The sequence below is a fragment of the Callospermophilus lateralis genome, chromosome 8, assembly GCF_048772815.1.
Source record: "Callospermophilus lateralis isolate mCalLat2 chromosome 8, mCalLat2.hap1, whole genome shotgun sequence".
NCBI lineage: Eukaryota > Metazoa > Chordata > Mammalia > Rodentia > Sciuridae > Callospermophilus > Callospermophilus lateralis.
The window spans coordinates 102,959,447-102,978,546 of NC_135312.1; the positions used below are offsets into that span (position 1 = coordinate 102,959,447).

General features: G+C 37.3%; 1 protein-coding gene across 3 annotated transcripts in view; it reads left to right on the forward strand.

The window, feature by feature from the left end:
* The first annotated feature begins 639 nt into the window (after positions 1-639).
* Fam13a (family with sequence similarity 13 member A) overlaps positions 640-19,100 on the forward strand; it is a 99,639-nt gene continuing 81,178 nt past the window's right edge. Inside the window, exons 1-2 of one of the 3 annotated variants that reach the window (XM_076864841.2) lie at positions 640-948; positions 18,736-18,777. In XM_076864841.2, the coding sequence (XP_076720956.1) occupies positions 920-948; positions 18,736-18,777 (71 nt within the window). In that variant the 5' untranslated portion in view covers positions 640-919. The remainder of the gene's footprint in view (positions 949-18,735; positions 18,778-19,100) is intronic. The other 2 variants (XM_076864839.2, XM_076864840.2) reach the window with 2 other exon arrangements.

Genomic DNA, 19,100 nt, shown 5'->3' on the forward strand with positions numbered 1-19,100 from the left:
GAAGTAATGTCCATGAGTGTAGACTTCTGATCTCTTAAGAACTTGAGCAGTCTTGAGGCACGTATCCTCCCCAGAAGTGGGAGGACGTGCCTTGGGTGATGTCACCAGTGACTAGTAACCACCGCAGTGTAAACAAACATCAGCAGGAAATAAATGTGGGTAGGGCAAGGGTCTAGAAGCATGCCTTCCTTCTAGAAAAGTCTCAGTGGATTTTTTTTTCCTTTTGTTCTGGTTTTGTTGTTGTTGTTTGTTTTTTTAAAGGAAGAAAGGGAACGCAGTCTAGCCTTTGCCTTCTGCCACAGAGACCTTTCGTTTCTGAGGCAGTGTCTTCCCTTGACAAATGGGTTTCCTTGCTGGCAGTCTTTGTAATATTGAAAAGTACAGGACTGTTCGCTCTTGCAGCAATTATTGGTTGCTTTTTCCAGACTGACAAGCTTGTCTGTGGAATTGCTCAGGGGAGAGTTTCAAGTTACCAGAACTAGGCAAGCCCACTGAGGAGCAGGAGCTGGAGCAGGAGAGGAGCAGAAGGAGAGGACGAGGAGGAGGAGGAGGAGGAGGAGGAGGAGGAGGAAGAGGAGGAGGAGGAGGAGCAGCAGCAGCAGCAGCGCCTTTCGTACTGCTGCAGCCGCTCTTCTGATTGGCTGGGTGGTTCAGCTGCTTCCCTGGAACAAAAGGTCAAAGTGGACTGCAGTGTAAATGTGGAGAGGCAGCCGATAAATAGCATTGCTTGGAGAAGTTTGGAGGTTGAGAGCCACCGCACGCTGGCAAGCTGCAAGAGCAGTTGTTTCTCCAGCCCGGAGGTGCAGCCTCGTGCCCGAGCCCAGCTCAGCCACTGTAAGCAGAGGATCACTGCCACAGACGGCCAGACTTGTCCTGGAAGAGGCGGTTGTGAGAATCCCTTGCAAATTTCCATGCAAGAATGGCTTGTGAGATCATGCCTCTGCAAAGGTAGTGTTCTCTCCTATTTGTTTTGTTTTATTCTGTCTGTATCCTGTGAGTTGTATAAAGCCATATAACTTGGTCACTACTTGGCATCTTTTAATAACCCGCCGCAAACTGTGTAATCTGTTGTCCCTAACGTTTTTCTCCAAGACCAGAAAAATTTAAATATCCTCCTGCTCCTTTACTGACATTTCTGCCCAATTTCTTATCTTCTTCCACTTGATCATTACATTCAGTTATATCCTTCTTTGAGTGGAAGCGAATGTAAGAATAAACATCTGAAATCTGAAGAAAAACAGACTAAGAAATATATTGAGTAGGTCTATAAAAGAACTGAATCAGTTTCTTAGCAATGTTTCCACTATGACTCCCAGAGGATGTCGATAGGCTGAAGACCTTTTTAAAATGAATCTTAGGAGCCTTCTTTTCTAGAAAAGGGTTTTCTATCAATAAGTGCATTATAATAAACGGAAATCAATGTTAAAGATAATATTTCCCTTTGAATAATTCTAGATAGATCTGTTATAGCAATCACACTTTTCTTCCCATATTTTTTATTGGTGCATTATAGTTGTACACATTGATGGGATTTGTGGTTACATATTTGTACATGCCACTGATGGCACTTTAAAAAAAAACAACTGCTCTATAAGAATGATTGAGCACAAGTTCTGTTTTTGTTCATTAATGATTGTGATATAGATGAGGTGGGGGTGGCAAAGGAGTTGTACCAAAGCAGAGAAAGGTAAATTTTAAACAAAGGTGCTTGTTAAAAGGAACTATGTTAGTGAACTATAAGACTTATAAGTGAATAATGTATCCTGGAATGTTAATCTGGAAGTCACCTCAGTGTTGACTGAGTCCAGTCCTTCGATTTCACAACAGGAAAACTGAGGCGTGTAGAAAGTCACCGAGTTGCCCAAGGTCACATCTTATGGTTTAAAACATTACTTTAGCCAATCATGTTATCTTATTTCAATTTCAATGCTTTACATGCAAGGGAATTTGAGTCCATATAAATGCTTCATTTAGAGGATTTTATTAGTAAAATGATTAAAATCAAATAGCAAATATGGTTTATTTATAAATTAAAACTTGATAAAAATGAGTTTCAGCCAGAGATATAGCTCAGTTGGTATAGTGCTTGCCTCTCCTGCACAAGGCCCTGGGTTCAAAACCCAGCACCACATACACAAATAAATAAATAAATAAATTTGTAATTTGGATTTTTTTTTAAAAATGAATTTTATTTTAAAAAAACCAGGCTACAAATGTGTTACTTAATGTTTGATTTAACAATAAAAGTAAGATTTTAAAAATGTATTGTTTATTTACAAAATGATTCCTGCAGATATTAACTGTGAGATAACCCAGGATGGATTTTTTTTTCACTGTACTGACAAGTGCACTGTAATGGGAACTTAATGAGGGTGTTCAAGGAATTCCTTTTCAAAAATTAATAATTAAAGGCAGGAGAAAGTGGTTCATGGACAGATCTATATTTTTTTATATTAACTCAGTGAAAAAGTCATATGCTTAAAGCTCATGGGAGACCAAAACAAATGTACACTTTTTGAAGTCTTACTTGATTTCCAACAAGTTGGGGACATTTTTAAGTTATAATAATGTCAGTTCTTAACAGTTTTAAGTAGATTGTATTATACATGAGAACAGTATTAGCTATTACTGAACTCTGTGATAGCTACTTGATAATATAATAACTGTTAGGATGAAAATAGATCTTTATATTGCCAAAATATTGTTTAGGCAGTTAAGTTGATAATAGATAAAATGAAATCAGTATAATTTTCTAAGAATTATTTTGTAGTCAGTCATTGTTAATGAACCTAATAGGAATAAATCTAGGGATGATTTGAATTTACATTCAAGAATGATGAGTTGCTGCTTTTGTTTCTTTGCATTATTACATGTAGCTTTCTCTCACTCCTTTGTGCACTCACTGTCACAATATTCCCCCAGCTCTTAGAATTTGCTTTCTTGATTTCCCTGCAATCTTTACTTCTAGCCTGTGCCTGCCTTTGATTATAAATCTCCTGAAGGCAAGGACCATGTTGGTGTGATTCTCTCTACTAGGGATGTATATGTTTAAGCATTTGTGCAGAACACCTTCCCACTCCTATTTATAATTGTTTTGTCAGATTCAAGTTCATGACTATCCTAGTATTGATAGCTATTGCTGACTGACCCTGTCCTTCTCCTCCTGCTGAGGCAGGAACTTGGCAGAGGCTTGGCAGTATGTGTGCCAACTCACTCTGTGTCAAAGAACCAAAGGGCTAGGAACTGAATGGAAAGTGGATGAGTAAAAGAATAACTTTTAATACCAATTAAAGAAATTCATGCTTATTATTTTATTGAGCAGAGAGGTCAGTGTGTCTCATACCTAGGGGCATGAGAATTGCCTGGGGAATTTATTTTTTAAATCAATTTTTTCTTGCTGCCCTCCTTGTGTAAATCCTAATCTGGAGGTGGCAGGGAAAATGTCTGCATTTAACAACTCCCTAAAAGCATCTCTGATTCAGATGGCCTACACTTAGAACACTGATGTAAATTCTAGTTAATGATTACAGCTTAAATAAAGCTATTGACAGCTGGCATACGTAGGAATGTACATATGTACTACTCTACCTACCCAATTAGCATATTTAATATCCTGACCTTAAGTGAGTTTTTTTTTTCGTAATTGACTCTTTCATTTACTAGTTCATCAGTTTGTTAAAACAAAACATACAACATTTAAAATTTTTCTCTTTGACCAAACAGTATGTCCTGCCGGTGATCCCAAAGTAATTAAGACAGAGACTCTGCTTCAAAGAGGTCACATGCTAGTGAGGATGCAGACACATTACAGACAATTGCAATACCAGGTGGTGAATTCTGTAATACACAGCATGATTAGCATAATAATAGAGATGTGCCTAGGTGGATGATATTACCCTATGTTTTATTTAACCTCATAAACTATGATCTTATTAGAGGGCACATTCGCACTGTAATGTCTACTTATAATTTCCGTAACTGACTTTTTAGCCTTCTATTTAATACTGTGAAGTATGTAGAAGATCCTTTGCTGCTGCTGAGATGAGAATAACAGATGGGGTTGAAAACTAAGAGTGAAATAAACACTTTGGTCTACTTTAATGTCTTTTGCTATCTGTTTATTACTGGGTGTAATTTTCAGAGTTTCCAACATGGATTCAACTATTTAGAACCTCATAATCTGGAGTAAAAACTTTGCAGAGGCTGAATGTTTAAATTGTGTCCATCTGTAAAGTATCTGATTCTTGCAGTTATTTTCGAAGACTTATGACTTAAAGACAGGATTTTATTAAATATATGTGGGATGGTTTAACTTTCCCAGTTATTTTTTAAAATATTAAATATTTACAGAGTACTTTTTATAGATGATGACAAAACACAGCACAATGCAAAGTATCATATGGATATTCTTGCTATCTGGAAAATTTTTCCCTGAAAGAAATAAAATAACAGAAAATAAAGGGAGAAACTATTAATAAATGAAATAAAGTTTTTCTAAAGGGACTAAATTTACCTTCTGTTACTAATGAAATAGTATGTTTTATCAGATTCCAGGTTAGCCTGTACCTCAGGCTCAACCCTGTTGCACTGGGGTTTTGGGATTTGTTTTTTTTTTTTTAATTGTGTACTTACAGGGAAAGATCTCTACTATGTGTAGAAAACCTTCAACAGACTAAAATAGCAAGATATCTTATGTCTCTGAATCTCATGTCTCTGACAAAGCTCCCAACTTTCACAACAGTGTTTTGATTTGCTAGAAATAACTTTCCAAAAACTCCTAACTTATTATATCTACAAAGGATAATGATGGGGGATGAGATCATGAGCACTAGATGAATATAGCTTCCTTTAGTTTTAGTGCATTGGCATCTACTTTCTGTGTAGGCACCCAATTCTTTCCTGGGTTTGTTTTATCAAAGTGAAAAGCTGAGATTAATAATTCTCTTTTTTGTTGCTTCATCTAGAAAGTGATGACATCCAGGGCTGGGGCTGTAGCTCAGTGGGAGAACATTTGCCTAGCATGCTTGAGGGTTCCATCCTCAGCACCATATAGAAATAAACAAATAAAATAAAGGCATTCTGTCCATCTACAACTACAAAAAATATTAAAGAAAAAGTGATGACATCCAATGTATGTTACTGAATACTAATTTTAAGAGGGTGAAGTGCATAATATTCCAAATTTCAGTGGCTTTTCAAAGAAGTTGGATGATTAATTACATGATTAATTAACATGTATTAGTAATCCAACATCTGAAAATTTCCTTGCAACTTCTTATCAACCGAATCATCTGCCTAAGGATTGGTCTTAGGAATATCCTTTGGCAAACATATAATCACTGATAACATGGGGAATGGTATGGATTTTCACTAGTGGACAACCCAAATAATGATGGTCTGGCTTGTGAGCCTTCTGCATGGTGTTAGAGAGCCCCCTACTGCTTGAGGAGAGGACACCTTTCATCTTTAAGGCTTCATCATTCCTAACTTAGTGGTAGCATTTCCTGCAGCGCTTCTTCCCCCACACACAGTGCAAGATGGAGTTACAAGCTGCCTCATTTCAGATCTGGGCTAATCCATATGGGGTTGCATATCTGTATTTATTCTTCCTTGCCAACATAGCCTATATTCAGTAATTACAAAAAGTCATTGAGCTGGGGATGTAGTTCAGTGGCAGAGCACTTGCCTAGCATGTGCAAGGCCCTCGGTTTAATCCCCAGTACTGCAAAAGAAAAAGTCATTGAGAACAAATAAGATCTCCATGGGTCTGTGCTCACATGATGGCTGCATTATCTGTGGAGCCTATTTGCTAACTACTCCAAATAAAGAAGAGAGTCTGAACTAAAACAAGGATGGTTTTAATTTTTAAGGTAATCATCCTGTCTATACTACTGGAAAAGTGAGGTGTTAGATATTCCCACTGTCTTTAAAATGAGACAATAACATCATCCTTGGTACTTAATTTTATGGGAAAAAAAATTTGGAGTTAATGAATATTGTAGATTTTATCAATGATAAAACTACTCAGATTTGAAGGGCATGTTGCTTTTCTTTTAGTTTTTCATTCTTATATTTGTGATAGATTTTCTAATTCCATGAATGTAAGAGTGCATATGGTAGAATGCAATCTACCATTGCATTCTGTTTTATTAGTTGGATGTTGGGAGGTATCTAGAATAGTTTATGGGAATGCTATTGAAAACAGCATCAAATTGAATTTCTTGAAACTCTCAAAAATCTTTACCCTGTTTTTCTCCTGTGATAATTCCATCTGTATGTGGAGCTCAGAATCAGTTGCCAAAGAAATAATGTGTGCTATATAAAATTTTCTTAATGCACTATTTATTCTTCCCTCAAGGAAATCAGAAATAACTTTTTAAACAGTTTTTTTGAAGTATAAGTCACATACCATACAATTTATCCATTTAAAGTGTGCAATTCAGTAGCTTGTAATATATACACAAAGGGCTGGGCATATAGTTCAGTGGCAAAACACTTACCTACCATGCTGGAGGCCCTGGGTTCAATCCCCAGTACCAAAGGTAGAAGGGATGGGGGAAGCAGGGAGAAAAAGGAAAGTATCTACACAGAGTTGTACAGTCATCAATTTTAGAATATCTTCATTACCTAGAAAGAAACCCTGTGTTCTGTAGCTATCAACCTCAAACTCCCGACACTGGGCAACCACACTGGGCAAACAATAATATACATTTTTGTTTCTGTACATTGCCTATTCTGGACTTTTCACATAAACGGAATGATATAATCATATCATATCTAATCTTTAGTGACTGGCTTCTTTCCCTAGTATAATATTATCAAAGTTCATTCACATTGTAGTAGATATTAGTATTTCATTCATTTTTATGGCTGAACAATTTTCTGATTTATGAATATAGAAAATTTTATTTATCTATTCCTCTATTGATGGACATTTGGGTTGTTTTTAATTTTTTACCATTCTGAGTATGGCGCTATAAACACGCAGAAATAGCTTTTGAGAATTATGAAAATATAGACTTTATTTTAGAGCCAGGTGGATCCTTAGAGACCATCTAAATCACCTCTTCTATTTTACAGAAGATTGAACTCAAATCTAGGAAAAGGAAATGACTCACCCAGTCATACATATACAGAAATGGAAAACATTCTATAAAGACATCTAAATAATGATCATTTGTGTATGAAGTTGATCATAGCATGCATTTGGGATTGACAGGGGAGGTTTTCCTCCATCACACACTTAGAAAGGAGCTTCTTCTTATCCAAAAGGGAAAAAACAGCTAACCAGTAGCTGTTCCATTAGCATGGAGCTCTAGTAAGTAAACACCTGCTGTACCAAGACTACAAGGGATTCTGGAGAGCCTAAGATGTTTTCATATGCTAGATACATACTAGGTGCTCAATAAATACTTGTTGAATTAGAAACTATAGAGAAATTTAACGGAAGTGCACCAGAACCCTATACTGCACTTAATTTCTAAAGCTTCCCAATATAATGTCTGGGAATATTCTCATACCAAAACAAATAATTTACTCACATATAACTATAATATGGTAGTGCAAAGGAAAACAAATGGAAGACTACTTCTATTTACATTGCATGATATTTGATATTTAGCCTGAGAAGAAAAGGAAATAGTTTTTAGTTTATTTCCCTGAAGTACTGTAACCATCAAGGCAATTTTTAAAAAATGAAGTTTTTGCTTTATATATATTAAAATATAAATATTTTCTTTTCTACTTTTTTCCTTTGATATGTAGTGATAATAGAAGTCTGTTTAATAGCCATCTGGAATTAATTCTCTTTTTATGTGGGATTTATTCAAAAAAGTTGAATTCATCTTTGATTTTTTAAAAAAAGGAACTTAGATTTTCTTATTGTTTATAAGGATAGAAACTATATTTGGAGAAACCTTTTGTCATAGATACCAAGAAGTAATTTATAGACTGAAGAATCGATTTACTTCTCTTAATGGAGAATGTTAAGAACAATGTTACATATTCACTCTTTCCATATCTTAATTAATTTTTTCAGATGCCACAACCTCATATGCTGAAGGAAATGATAGCACATTCATTTTATGCATAAAAATAGCAGGTGAACTTTGTTGTGACCAAGTATATACGAGTACACTTTAAGAATTCTAAATGAGCTGGGCACAGTAGCTCATACCATGACTCAGGAAACTAAGGCAGAGGGATCAAAAGTTCAAGGCCAAAAGAGGCAATGCAGGAGATAATGGGGATTGAACCCACAAGTACTCCACCACAGTGCCACATCCCTAACCCTCCCCACCCCCTGAGGCAAGGTCTACTAATTTGCCTAGGCTCACCTTGAATTTGTAATCCTCCTGCCTCAGTCTCCCAAGTAGTTGGGATTATAATTGTGTGCCACTGCATCCAACTCTAAGTGAATCTTTTGATCCCTGTATTTTTCTGGTAAAGATATTTGCATATATGTTTGAGTGGAGGAGTGGTACTAGAATTAAACCCAGGGCCTCAATTGAGGCTGGTCTCAATCTTGAGATCCTCTTGCTTTAGCCTCCTGAGTGGCTGGAATTACTGGCATGAACCACTGCATTCAGATATATGTCCAGATTTAATTTTTTTAATTTTAAATTATCATTTTGAGATCAATTTTATTTCTGAAGTCAAATACATATTTATACTATCATTGTCAAACTGTCAAATTCTGGACTCCAGAAACAACAATAAAGCATGCCACATTATAGGCCTTGCACAAATCATCCAAAAGTCAAAAGTGGACATTTGATTTTAGTTGTAATTGAAATATTGGGGGGTGACGGGTGGAATACAAGATAGATAGGAATGTTAGAAGTTGGTTATTTGGGAGGTGGGGGTACTGGGTACTGAACTCAGGGGCACTCAACCACTGAGCCACATCCCCAGCCCTATTACATATTTTATTTAGAGACAGGGTCTCACTGAGTTGCTTAGCAACCTCTCCATTGCTAAGGCTGGCTTTGAACTCACAATCCTCCTGTGCCACTAGGATTAAAGTGTGCACCACCAGGCCCGGCTAGAAGTTGATTTTTTAAATTAAGATACCTAAGTGAAAATAATGAGGGAGGGGAGGTTAAAGAATACATCCATAAAATCTTCAAGGACTGGGGTCAGGAAAACATAGTATCTTCTGATCAAATATAATGTAAAATCCAGAAAATCTTACTTGAAATAAAAGTGAACTGCTTTATTCAGGTCACATTAAATGAATGAAATTAAAAGGCTAGGGAAAAAAATAAGGATTTTTTTAAAAGCATGTGATAATAAATACATCAGAGTTTTACAGTCCACAGAATGATAATGGAAAGAAATGTGACCTCACTGTCTAGGTTAAAATAATCCCTAAACTGAAATTAGATACCAGGTTCTGGGCAGAGTAGACCGTTGATACACTGTGTTGTATTTTTATAAGTGACTCTCCTTCATTTTCAGCTCCCTGACCTAACATAAAAATCACTGTCTGTCCAGTGTCAGCTGTGGCCTCTGTCTGGCAGGCCACTGCTGCTCCCCAGGCCCTAGCTCCCTCTGTGGTCACCCTGAGCAGGCGTGCCATCTCCTCAAGCCTCCAAAGCACATCCTTTTCTCCTTTTGTGAAGAGCTCTCCACCTGTCCTTTTCTTTCTCCAAGTAATGCCTGTGTGACCCCCAGAGCCCACTCCCAGTGTGGCTTACCTTACCCAACTTCACCTCACCTGCCAGTCCACCCCGTGCTTCAGAGAGTGAGGGCTGGAGCTATGGCTTCAAACGATTGGACCAGAAGCTCCATGCTGCCTGCCTCCAGGGCCAGGAACAGTTAATTGGCCTTTCTAAAACTTGTTTTTCTTATCTGAAAAATCTGGTTAGTAATACCTTCCTCCAAAGATGCCTTTGATGATTGAATGGGATAAGGTATACAAACTCTTAGCACAGAAGCCTGCCTTGCATGGTGAGCTTTCAATCAATGGTAGTTGCAAACCCTGTTTTCATAATCCTCTTCAAATTTCAGGTCTCTCTATCTTGGATCATCTATAAATTCGGTGAGGATTGGGGCCACATCCTATAAGCCTGTGTATCTCCGGCACCTGTCACAGATTCTAATAAGTCATATACACTCAAAAAATTTTGCTAAATGAGTACTTGCCCATGGTCATGGTGCTCCCAGAGCCCAAGCATGGGTCCATATGGAGCCTTCACCCCCTCTCCAGTTCTTCTCATCATTGTACATCCCAGGGTAAGATCATGGCCAGGACAGAAACAAGCTGTCACCCATTGTTTTATTCAGAGTCTTCTTCTAGCAGAGGGGCAGATGACAGGACAATTTACATTGTCTTTGCGTACACATCTCTGTCTCCCTCAAGATTTCCACATTCAGAGTTCACAGTTTGGGAAATTATATATGTGCTGAGTAAAAACTGTATTTCCAAGGCAAAATAAATTTCTAATGAAGGTAAATGTTGAAAGAAGTTAGCAAAAATAATTTACTATTTTCTTTTCTGCAGATATTTTGCAATATGAGTTGATTCTTGGTTTTGTTTCAGTGATTAGAGTTGAAAATATTTTTAACTTATTCATCAATGTTCTAAAAATATTTTCTCATCAACTAATTTCAACCCCAAAGAAAGTGTCACTGTAGGTATTACATACTCTAAATCACTGCCTCATCAAGGCACTCTTCTCTTTGTCTACAATAGGATAACCGTCAGCTTCTCACAAACAAATGAAAGCTTCCAGCTGCCTTGAAAACAGTTTTGAGACTAAACCAAAATTTTCTTTAAGCTCCAAACAACCTTTGGGTTTGCAGTGAGGTGAAATGATTTTCTTTTCCTGCTCTCAAGCCAGAACAAACACATAGTGTGTGGCAAGGACGTATTCAAACATTGCCCTGCCTGAACGTATCCTTTTCTGGGTTCTCGGTACACCTCACAGAGTACAGTGCTTACATTATGGGCATCATGACAGAACTCCCTCCTCTAATTGTGCTGTTGAAAAAAAATATTTTCTTTTCCTTAAGTAAGGATGGGAGAAAACCCATGGTACCAGAGTAGTCTCACTAGAAAAGAACATGCTCATTTATAATAATCAACAAACAGAAGTCAGAATGCTTCCAATTGTCAAAATTAATTTTATAGATCATAAACAGCATATGCTTTCAAAATATTTAATGTAAGTGTAGTGTAAGCACTTGGCAGAATCTTGATGATGCTGATTGTATTTAGCAGCTATTTACTGCGTGCATGCGGCATTCCAGATACCTGGGTAGGAACTGGTGCTACAGAGATAAAATCCAACCAGTAAGACAAGCTCCAAACTCTTGTGCCCAGCACTGTTGTAGCCTCGAATGGTGTCTAGGAGCCTGGATGAAGAGGCAGCTTCCTCTCCAGGGTCCTGGAGATGGGTTCCCGGGTTAGAGGACTCTTGAGCTAAGAGATGGTAGAAGCATATTGGACAGAAGGAGCAACATGTACAAATGGAGGGAAATGCAGAAGTGCAGTGAGAGTTCTAGAGAGGTGTGGTGGGCAGAGTAGGAGGAACTACTGTGCCAGGTTTAGGCATTTGAATTTTACCCTACATGCAGTTGGAAAGCAGAGAAACTACGGATGAACTGATGCGGGCAGCAGGGAAACAGAGTACTGTCCCCATGAAAGACTATTGCAATGGCAGTGGAAAGATCAGATTCATGTCTTTTCTGGAAGATAGAGTCCACACAGTTTTGTGACTGGCAAAATATGGGAGTTAGGAATAAACTTCTTCCGGGAGAACGGTTGGCTTGTTAATATGACACAAGTATAACAGGATGGGGATTCCTTTCCATTCAGTGACTTTTAAACATATCCCAGCCCACCATCCCCAGGGAAGTGCAATGTCAATCAATCAGTAGGCAGTCATGGTTTACTTTCCACCTCCTAATTGTAGCAAGAGATGCAAGAAAAATGGAAAACAAAGTTTCTTTTCCCCATCAATGATTAAGACTTCTGTTCCTCTTCCCCCACCTGCATATACCCTCACCCCCATCCAACTTCTTAAACACTGCATGCTATTAATCAGATGGGCATCCAGAGTTGGAGCTAACTGGGTGAGTGGAACTGAAATGAGATGATCTATAGTTCCTTCCAAGGAAAATAACTCGTTGATTCTAAAAGACAGTGCAGGTGACAGATAATGCCACAGATATAAAGTAAGAGGAACTCAAGGAGCCCATTTATGCAAAAGGGTCTCCTTCATTGTCTCCCTGAGCCACATAATTTATACCATATTGCTACAATCAGGAGAGAATATTTCAAAGACTTGGAAGCATTCTGTAAGCTCCCCATGGTTTTTCAGAACTATATGATCTTGCCCACTGCCTGACCTATTTGGCTTATATTCTCTCTTTTTTTGGCTCAGGGCAAATTCAGGTGAGGAGTAGAGAAGGAACATGTCTTCACTAGGTCCTACAGGATCAGAGATCTTAATTCAGCAGCATTCACTGAGTGTGCATCAAGTGTCAAGTCAGGGAGAGGTTTCCTTGTGTCTTTGAAGAGTGTTTCTCAACGGTGGCCCATGACCTGTTGGTGCTCAGTAAGCCAAGTTTCACAGTATTTTACACAAAGTACAGCAAACTAGAACATATCCAAGAAAAATAAGAACAATCTTATGAAATTTGCATCCATTTTATATACATGACCATCCTGATATAAAATATACTTCTAACCAAATCATCCAAAGTTTTGAAAATCTGGTGTCCAGGTCTGTTTAGGAGAATAATTCACCTGAATGAGAGCTTAGGTGGGGTTTTGTGTATAGGCCTGGAAATCCAATCCCCAAGTCAGGGTGAGAGATTGATTCTAGTCTTTGCATTCTTACAAATGAACTTGGAGAGCACAACCCTTTTGTAAGACGGAGACATCTTTGTTAGGATGTTTCTTCTTTCTGAATTTGAGAAAAATAAAAAAAATTCTTAGGCCGGGTGTGGCGGTCCACACCTGTTATCCCAGTGACTTGGGAGGCTGAGGCAGGAGGACCACAAGTTCAAAGCCGGTGTCAGCAACTTAGTTAGGTCTTAAGCAGCTTAGTAAGACCCTGTCTCAAAACAAAAAGGGCTTGAAATGTGACTCAGTGGTTAATTGCCTCTGGGTTCAATCCCTTGAACTAAAAATGTTTAAAAAAAAAAAAAAAAAAAAAAAACAAACTTCTTAGCAGGTGTGTTTGTTCACTGTAACAAAGTGCCACACACTGGTGACTTAGAACAACAGGAACATCTTGTTTCACAGTTCTCAAGGCAGACCCGAAGTCAAAGTGTTGGCAGGGCCGTTCTCCCTGTGAAGGCCATGGGAGTGGCCCATCCCAGGCCTTCTTCCTTCCTCTCTCCCTTCTGTGGCTCCTTTTCTTGGAGCAGTTTGTCCGGTCTTCACCTGGCGTCCCCCTTGCACATGGCTGTCTGTCCAGATTTCCCCTATTTCTATGAAAAACTCGATTACCTCGGTAAAGGCTGTTTCCAAACAAATTCTGAGGTATGGGGAGTTTGGACATCAGTGTATATTTTGGAGGCAACTCAATTCAGCTCATAATGATGTACTTCAAATTTTCACTAAACGGTCCAAAAAAATGGTAGAGTTACTTTCTTATTTTATTGGAATTAAAAAGAAGTTTAAATCTTTGGAAGTCTTCCTTTTGCCTATTTGTTTTGCCCCGCCCCCCAGAGAATACCTTTCAGTGTTGGCTGCAAATTTATGTCCTGTGAGTATTAACAGCTGCAGTTCTTTGCATTTATCCTTTGATTAGGACAATTTATCTGCTCTGGCACAGCAGTATTTTGTTTATATTTCTAGTGGCTAGGTGTTAAATTCTTAGTAACGAAGTGGAAAATTAAAACTGTAGATTAAGCTGTTTGGGCCTCCAAGACAGAATTGTAAAATATCTTCCCAAAATTATAGCCACAAACATTGAACTTTGAGTCTGACACTTTTATGTTTGTTTTCCTAAAAGAATAGGGGCTTTGGTTTTTCTTATTTTTTATGTTAATGTTCCTGAATGGGGTCAAACCAAAAACCTAAGCTGCTACCTCACTGCCCAGTGGTAGTGGAGGAAGGGACAGCTAAGGCCTGAGACAGTGGCTGAGCTAAACACTGGAGTAAGCAGGACAGTTTATGTTTTGAGAGGACGGAAGGAAAAGAAAATGTGCTAACATCACTTCCCTCATCATTTTCTAAGAAAATTTCTCTAGGAAAATTCTTCCCCTTAGCACATTCTGCAATATGTGAGGAAAAAGCCTGAGTTTTAGGGAAAAAAAAAAAAAAAATTAGCTTAGTACTTTGCTTCCCTTGTCCCTCGCTTCCTCTCTTTAACTCGTTTTTTGTTGGTTTTTTTTTTAAGCCCCTATACATGGTCTTCCTAGTTTCTTCAATGAATGGAGCCTAATCCTGAGCATTTACTTATTTCTCTATACTTTTCAGTACTCCGGGAACAATTACAAACTATTTTTTTCAATCTGGAATCAATTGAAAATGTATTTAAAGTATATTGTTAAATATGCAAATTATGTTAATTTCTTGGTCTCCAGCCACATTAACCAATTAGAAAGTTGAACTAATTGGGCCATTTATGAGGACAATTGAAAAGGAAATTGAATGGAGTGGTGGTTTGATCTAATAATTGAAGTCCATTCTGAATACCTCATTCTGGGAATTCTACCAACAGTATTTGGTTTTTCTTAGACATGTGAAACCCCATGCTTTTCTTGATTTCAGTTAGCTCCCTGTCCAATTGATAGGCATTTCATTTTGTGGCTTCAGTTTAGAAATTTGTGCAGCTCATGAACAGATTAAATCTAGGCATCATTTATTCATATGCATTTAGGCTACATAAAAAATAAGTTAGGACCCTGCCAAAGTCCTAATGTCCAAACTATTGTCATATTCAGTTGTGGATTTTTAGATCTGGATCTCTTCAATAGATGTTCTCCCATAGGCAATTGTTTTGAGAGAATATAATACCACATATTTGAAGATGCTAAGCACTTGATTATGTGACATTAATGAGGTGATTGCCCAAATCTCTCAAAGTACATTTGAATTTTTTAAAAAATGAATTATCTGCTTAAACTTGACTATTATCCAGAGTCAGCAAATAGGAAATAATTAAAACATGGAATTGATATAGGGTAACCAAGGAGGATCTAATGAATTCCTAATTGTTATAATTTGTCATTGACATCATTTCATGACACAAGATTCTTTCTTCACAGTACATGTGCTTATTTTGAAAATCTAAACATGAATCAAAATTCTAAATTTAGAACTTAGACAAAAAGTTCTTACAAATTATGCTCAAATTGGAATTTAGGTAAGATTCTTTAATATCACTAGACATGACTGAGATTGACACAAAGCTAGGAACAGGCATAAATAACCTATGTAAATAAATTTGGGGGGCTTATAATAAAAGCACAGTATCTTTTTTGCACAGCTATGTAGAATTGGTGATATTTTCAAATGTTTTGTATTCTGAATTGTAAATTCTATGGAAAAGTTTCTTTTCTCAATTCTATTGAGCAGTATTGTCCTTGGCCATTTTTATTTCCCCTTAAAACTGCCTTCAAAAATCAAGGTGACTGGGGCTCAGTGGTAGAGCCCTCACCTAGCATGTGGGAGGCCCTGGGTTCAATCCTGGGCACCACATAAAAATAAATAAAATAAAGGTATTGTGTCCAACTACAACTGAAAAATAAATGTTTTACATTTTTTTTTAATCAAGGTACTTCCACTGGCTCAGGAGGCTGAGATAGTGCCTTAGCAATGGTGAGGCGCTAAGCAATTTAGTGAGACCCTATCTCTAAGTAAAATACAAAATAACAATAATAATAATCGGGCTGGAGATATGACTCCGTGGTCAAGTACCCCTGAGTTCAATCCCTGATATCCCCCCAAAAAAATCAAGGTAGTGCTGGGCACATGCCTGTAATCCCAGCAAGAGGATCATGAGTTCAAAGTCAGCCTCAGCAACTCAGCGAGGTACTAAGCAACTGAGACCCTGTCTCTAATAATTTATATGTGTGTGTGTGTGTGTGTGTGTGTGTGTGTGTGATTCTGAGGATGTGGCTCAGTGATTAAGTGTCCATGGATTCAATCTCCAGTACAAAAGAAAAAAAAAATCAAGGTAGCATATTGATTTTAAAAATTAATAAACTTAAAATCAATGTTTTAGTTGTTTCAGATTTATACTTTTGTCAAAAGTATATTCCTAAATCCCAGGCAAGGGTATTTTTATGAAAGGAAAAGGAAAAATATGCTTATTACCTATGAAAATTTTTATTAACCCCTCATTTTCTTTTCAAATTATAGTGGGTTTTTGTTTTGGGGGGTGGAGGTGTTCTGTGCATGGATTTGCACCCCATTGAGTGCTTTCTATTGACTAAGTAATATACAGAATCTGTTTCATTTTGTCTCAATTTCATTGCTTACATTTTCTCTTTTAGAACAATTAAATTTTGTCAAACTTCAGGGACATATCCTCATTCAGAATTTCTTATTTTGTCTTTCGTTGACAAATACACCTTATGCAAATGGAACCTAAAAAAAAAAAAAGTTTGCTTATGATCAAAACCTTGTGTTTCTATCAAGAGACATTCCTGACATACCACCACTATGTTTTAATGATTGCCTTATAAATGCTATCAGTCATAATGCATTAGGACTAAGATGTAGAGCTGGTAGAATAAAAAGCTTGACAAGAAGCTTATGTACTCCACAGGATGTCCTTGACAGCTGCTGGATTATGGGCATCCCATAACCTAGTCATTGCACCATATTTTGTAGGTTAAAATTGAGGTGAAGACAATAAACAACCAAAATGGACTTACATGTGATACCAAAGCATGTAAGTCACTAGTCACAGATAGTGTTGCATCCTAATCTGTGTCATCTGGATACGTTATGCACCTTTTCTGAGGCTGCTTTTTTATCTGAATAAAAAAGGAAAGCAAGGGTCAAGTACAGGGAGGGTGTTTTTCCAGGATCATAGTGAGATGACTAATGTGGAGCCCCTGGGGTAATACTGGCCCTCAATCCTAATGAATAAATATGTGAGGGAGGCAGGGTGGAAAGGAAGAAAGAATTGACTCTACTACAAGGAAATTTAGCACGTACCCTCAGAAAACATTAGCTGAAGCACAGGAACATCTGTGTTCAGAGCCCTACAGGATCTACATCATCTCCCAGAAGTGCCTCTTAAAAAAAACCAAACATATTCCTAATTGAATGTTCAACAAACTATACTAAGGTAAGCATACTAATTTTCACTTTAATTTGTTACATATTAGCATTAGCGATCTGTTCTGGGCAAAGAAAGTGGTCCAGCCCTCATTTTACAATACACAGAGGAAATTTTTCCTCTAACAATATAAAACCATTATACTTTTTAGTGGTAGCTTTTTTGGCCTAGTGTTGTTCAGAATTAGTACTTTAAGACACAGATTCCTTCATTAGGAAATAACCCAATCCTCATTTTTGTAAGTGTCTTGTTAAGTGTTTTCTAGGAATAGTTTGAAACCACATATGTCAGCTCCTGTGTCGGGTTAGCTTAAAGCAGTCACTTCCTATGCCGCTTCAAGTGCTTTTGTCCCGGAACACCTGGCCATTTCCCAGATGTTGTCACCTCTCACTCTTAATCTCTGCAATTTAGCTCAACAAGCTTTGCCCTGAACCCATTCACGTTCGAGTAAAGCTGATCCATCACTTATCACTTATTCTTCACATGGAAAGAATTAGCACAGTTAATCATAAACATTAATGTCTTTGACAACTTAGGTATAAGAGTAGATAAACTAGATGGAAATTGCACACCCAGATCAGGAGAGAATCAAAATTAGTGGGTTATATTTTATGTGCCATATTCCAGTTGAAATGTTAAATCTTTTTAACTCCTAGAACAAATTTGTATGTGTGTGTGTGTGTGTGTGTGAGAAAGAGAGAGAGAGAGAGAGATTATAATTCTGTAGTAAGATTGTTGCAGTTGAAGCAAACATTTTCCTTTTGATCCATGATCCTTAAGAAGACAAAGCACTTTATGCTTTCAGATATTTTTTTAAAGAAAAAGTCATGTAAAAGAAAGAAAAAATAATTACAGCATATATTTTACATTTTTGAAGACTAGATGCCTTTATATTAAGCTTCCCATTGCTTCTATGTTGTTTGAGGAACTTAAACTATGCCTGCAATTTCCTTTATGTCCTTTCATATTTTCCCCACTAGTTAGTACTTAGTAGAGCAACTGTAGGAAGAACACAAGAGCATGCGTGTTGACTCACTGGTGTGCTTGCTCTTCCTTGCTGGGGACCTTCCTGAAGCGGCTCACATGTAACAGGAATATTTTCTAGGCTACTTCTCACTTTCATCGTCCTGTTACTGAGCTACAGTTAACTTTGTTCAGGTAATGGTGTGTGTGATCATTTGAAGAGTTTGGTATAATGTCTGAGTACTTGAATTGGACTTGTGAAATAAGGAAATGGGAAGTTTCTTCTGGAAATTGTGCTATGATTTACTTTTGCCTTAGGCACATCTGGAAAGAAGCCTCTCTTGATGGAAGTAATCTACCTTGGTTAGGTCTGAGGGACAGTGTATTTTTACTAACTTCCTCCAGAGATTACTGCTAATGTACCAAAACAAAATTTGTGACAGGTAGAACAGAGTTTTAGTAAAATTGACATGTTCTATTAACAGAAATTATATTAACTCAAAATTTATTTTCCTTTTAGTTCGCAGGAAGATGAAAGACCCTTGTCACCTTTCTATTTGAGGTATTTATTTGCTTTTTTGCTGATTTACTACAGGGAACGGAGGAGGGTTATGGCTTTAGGGGGTTGATTTGTCCACTTTAATATTTTACTGTAGGATATTCTACCCTGGAGCCAGACTAAGCTTGCTGAAGCTGTATTTTATCCTTGATATATCTATCCTTCTTTGGTTTAAGAAATCTTGTTTTTTAAATGTTTAGTATATTTGAAAGGACTAAAATTAGATATTGTTCTAAATTCACAAATGTCAAGGTGAACATTCTAATTTTAAAAACTGCTTGATGATTAGGCTGTAACGTAAATTAAACATCTGACTGGGAATGTGT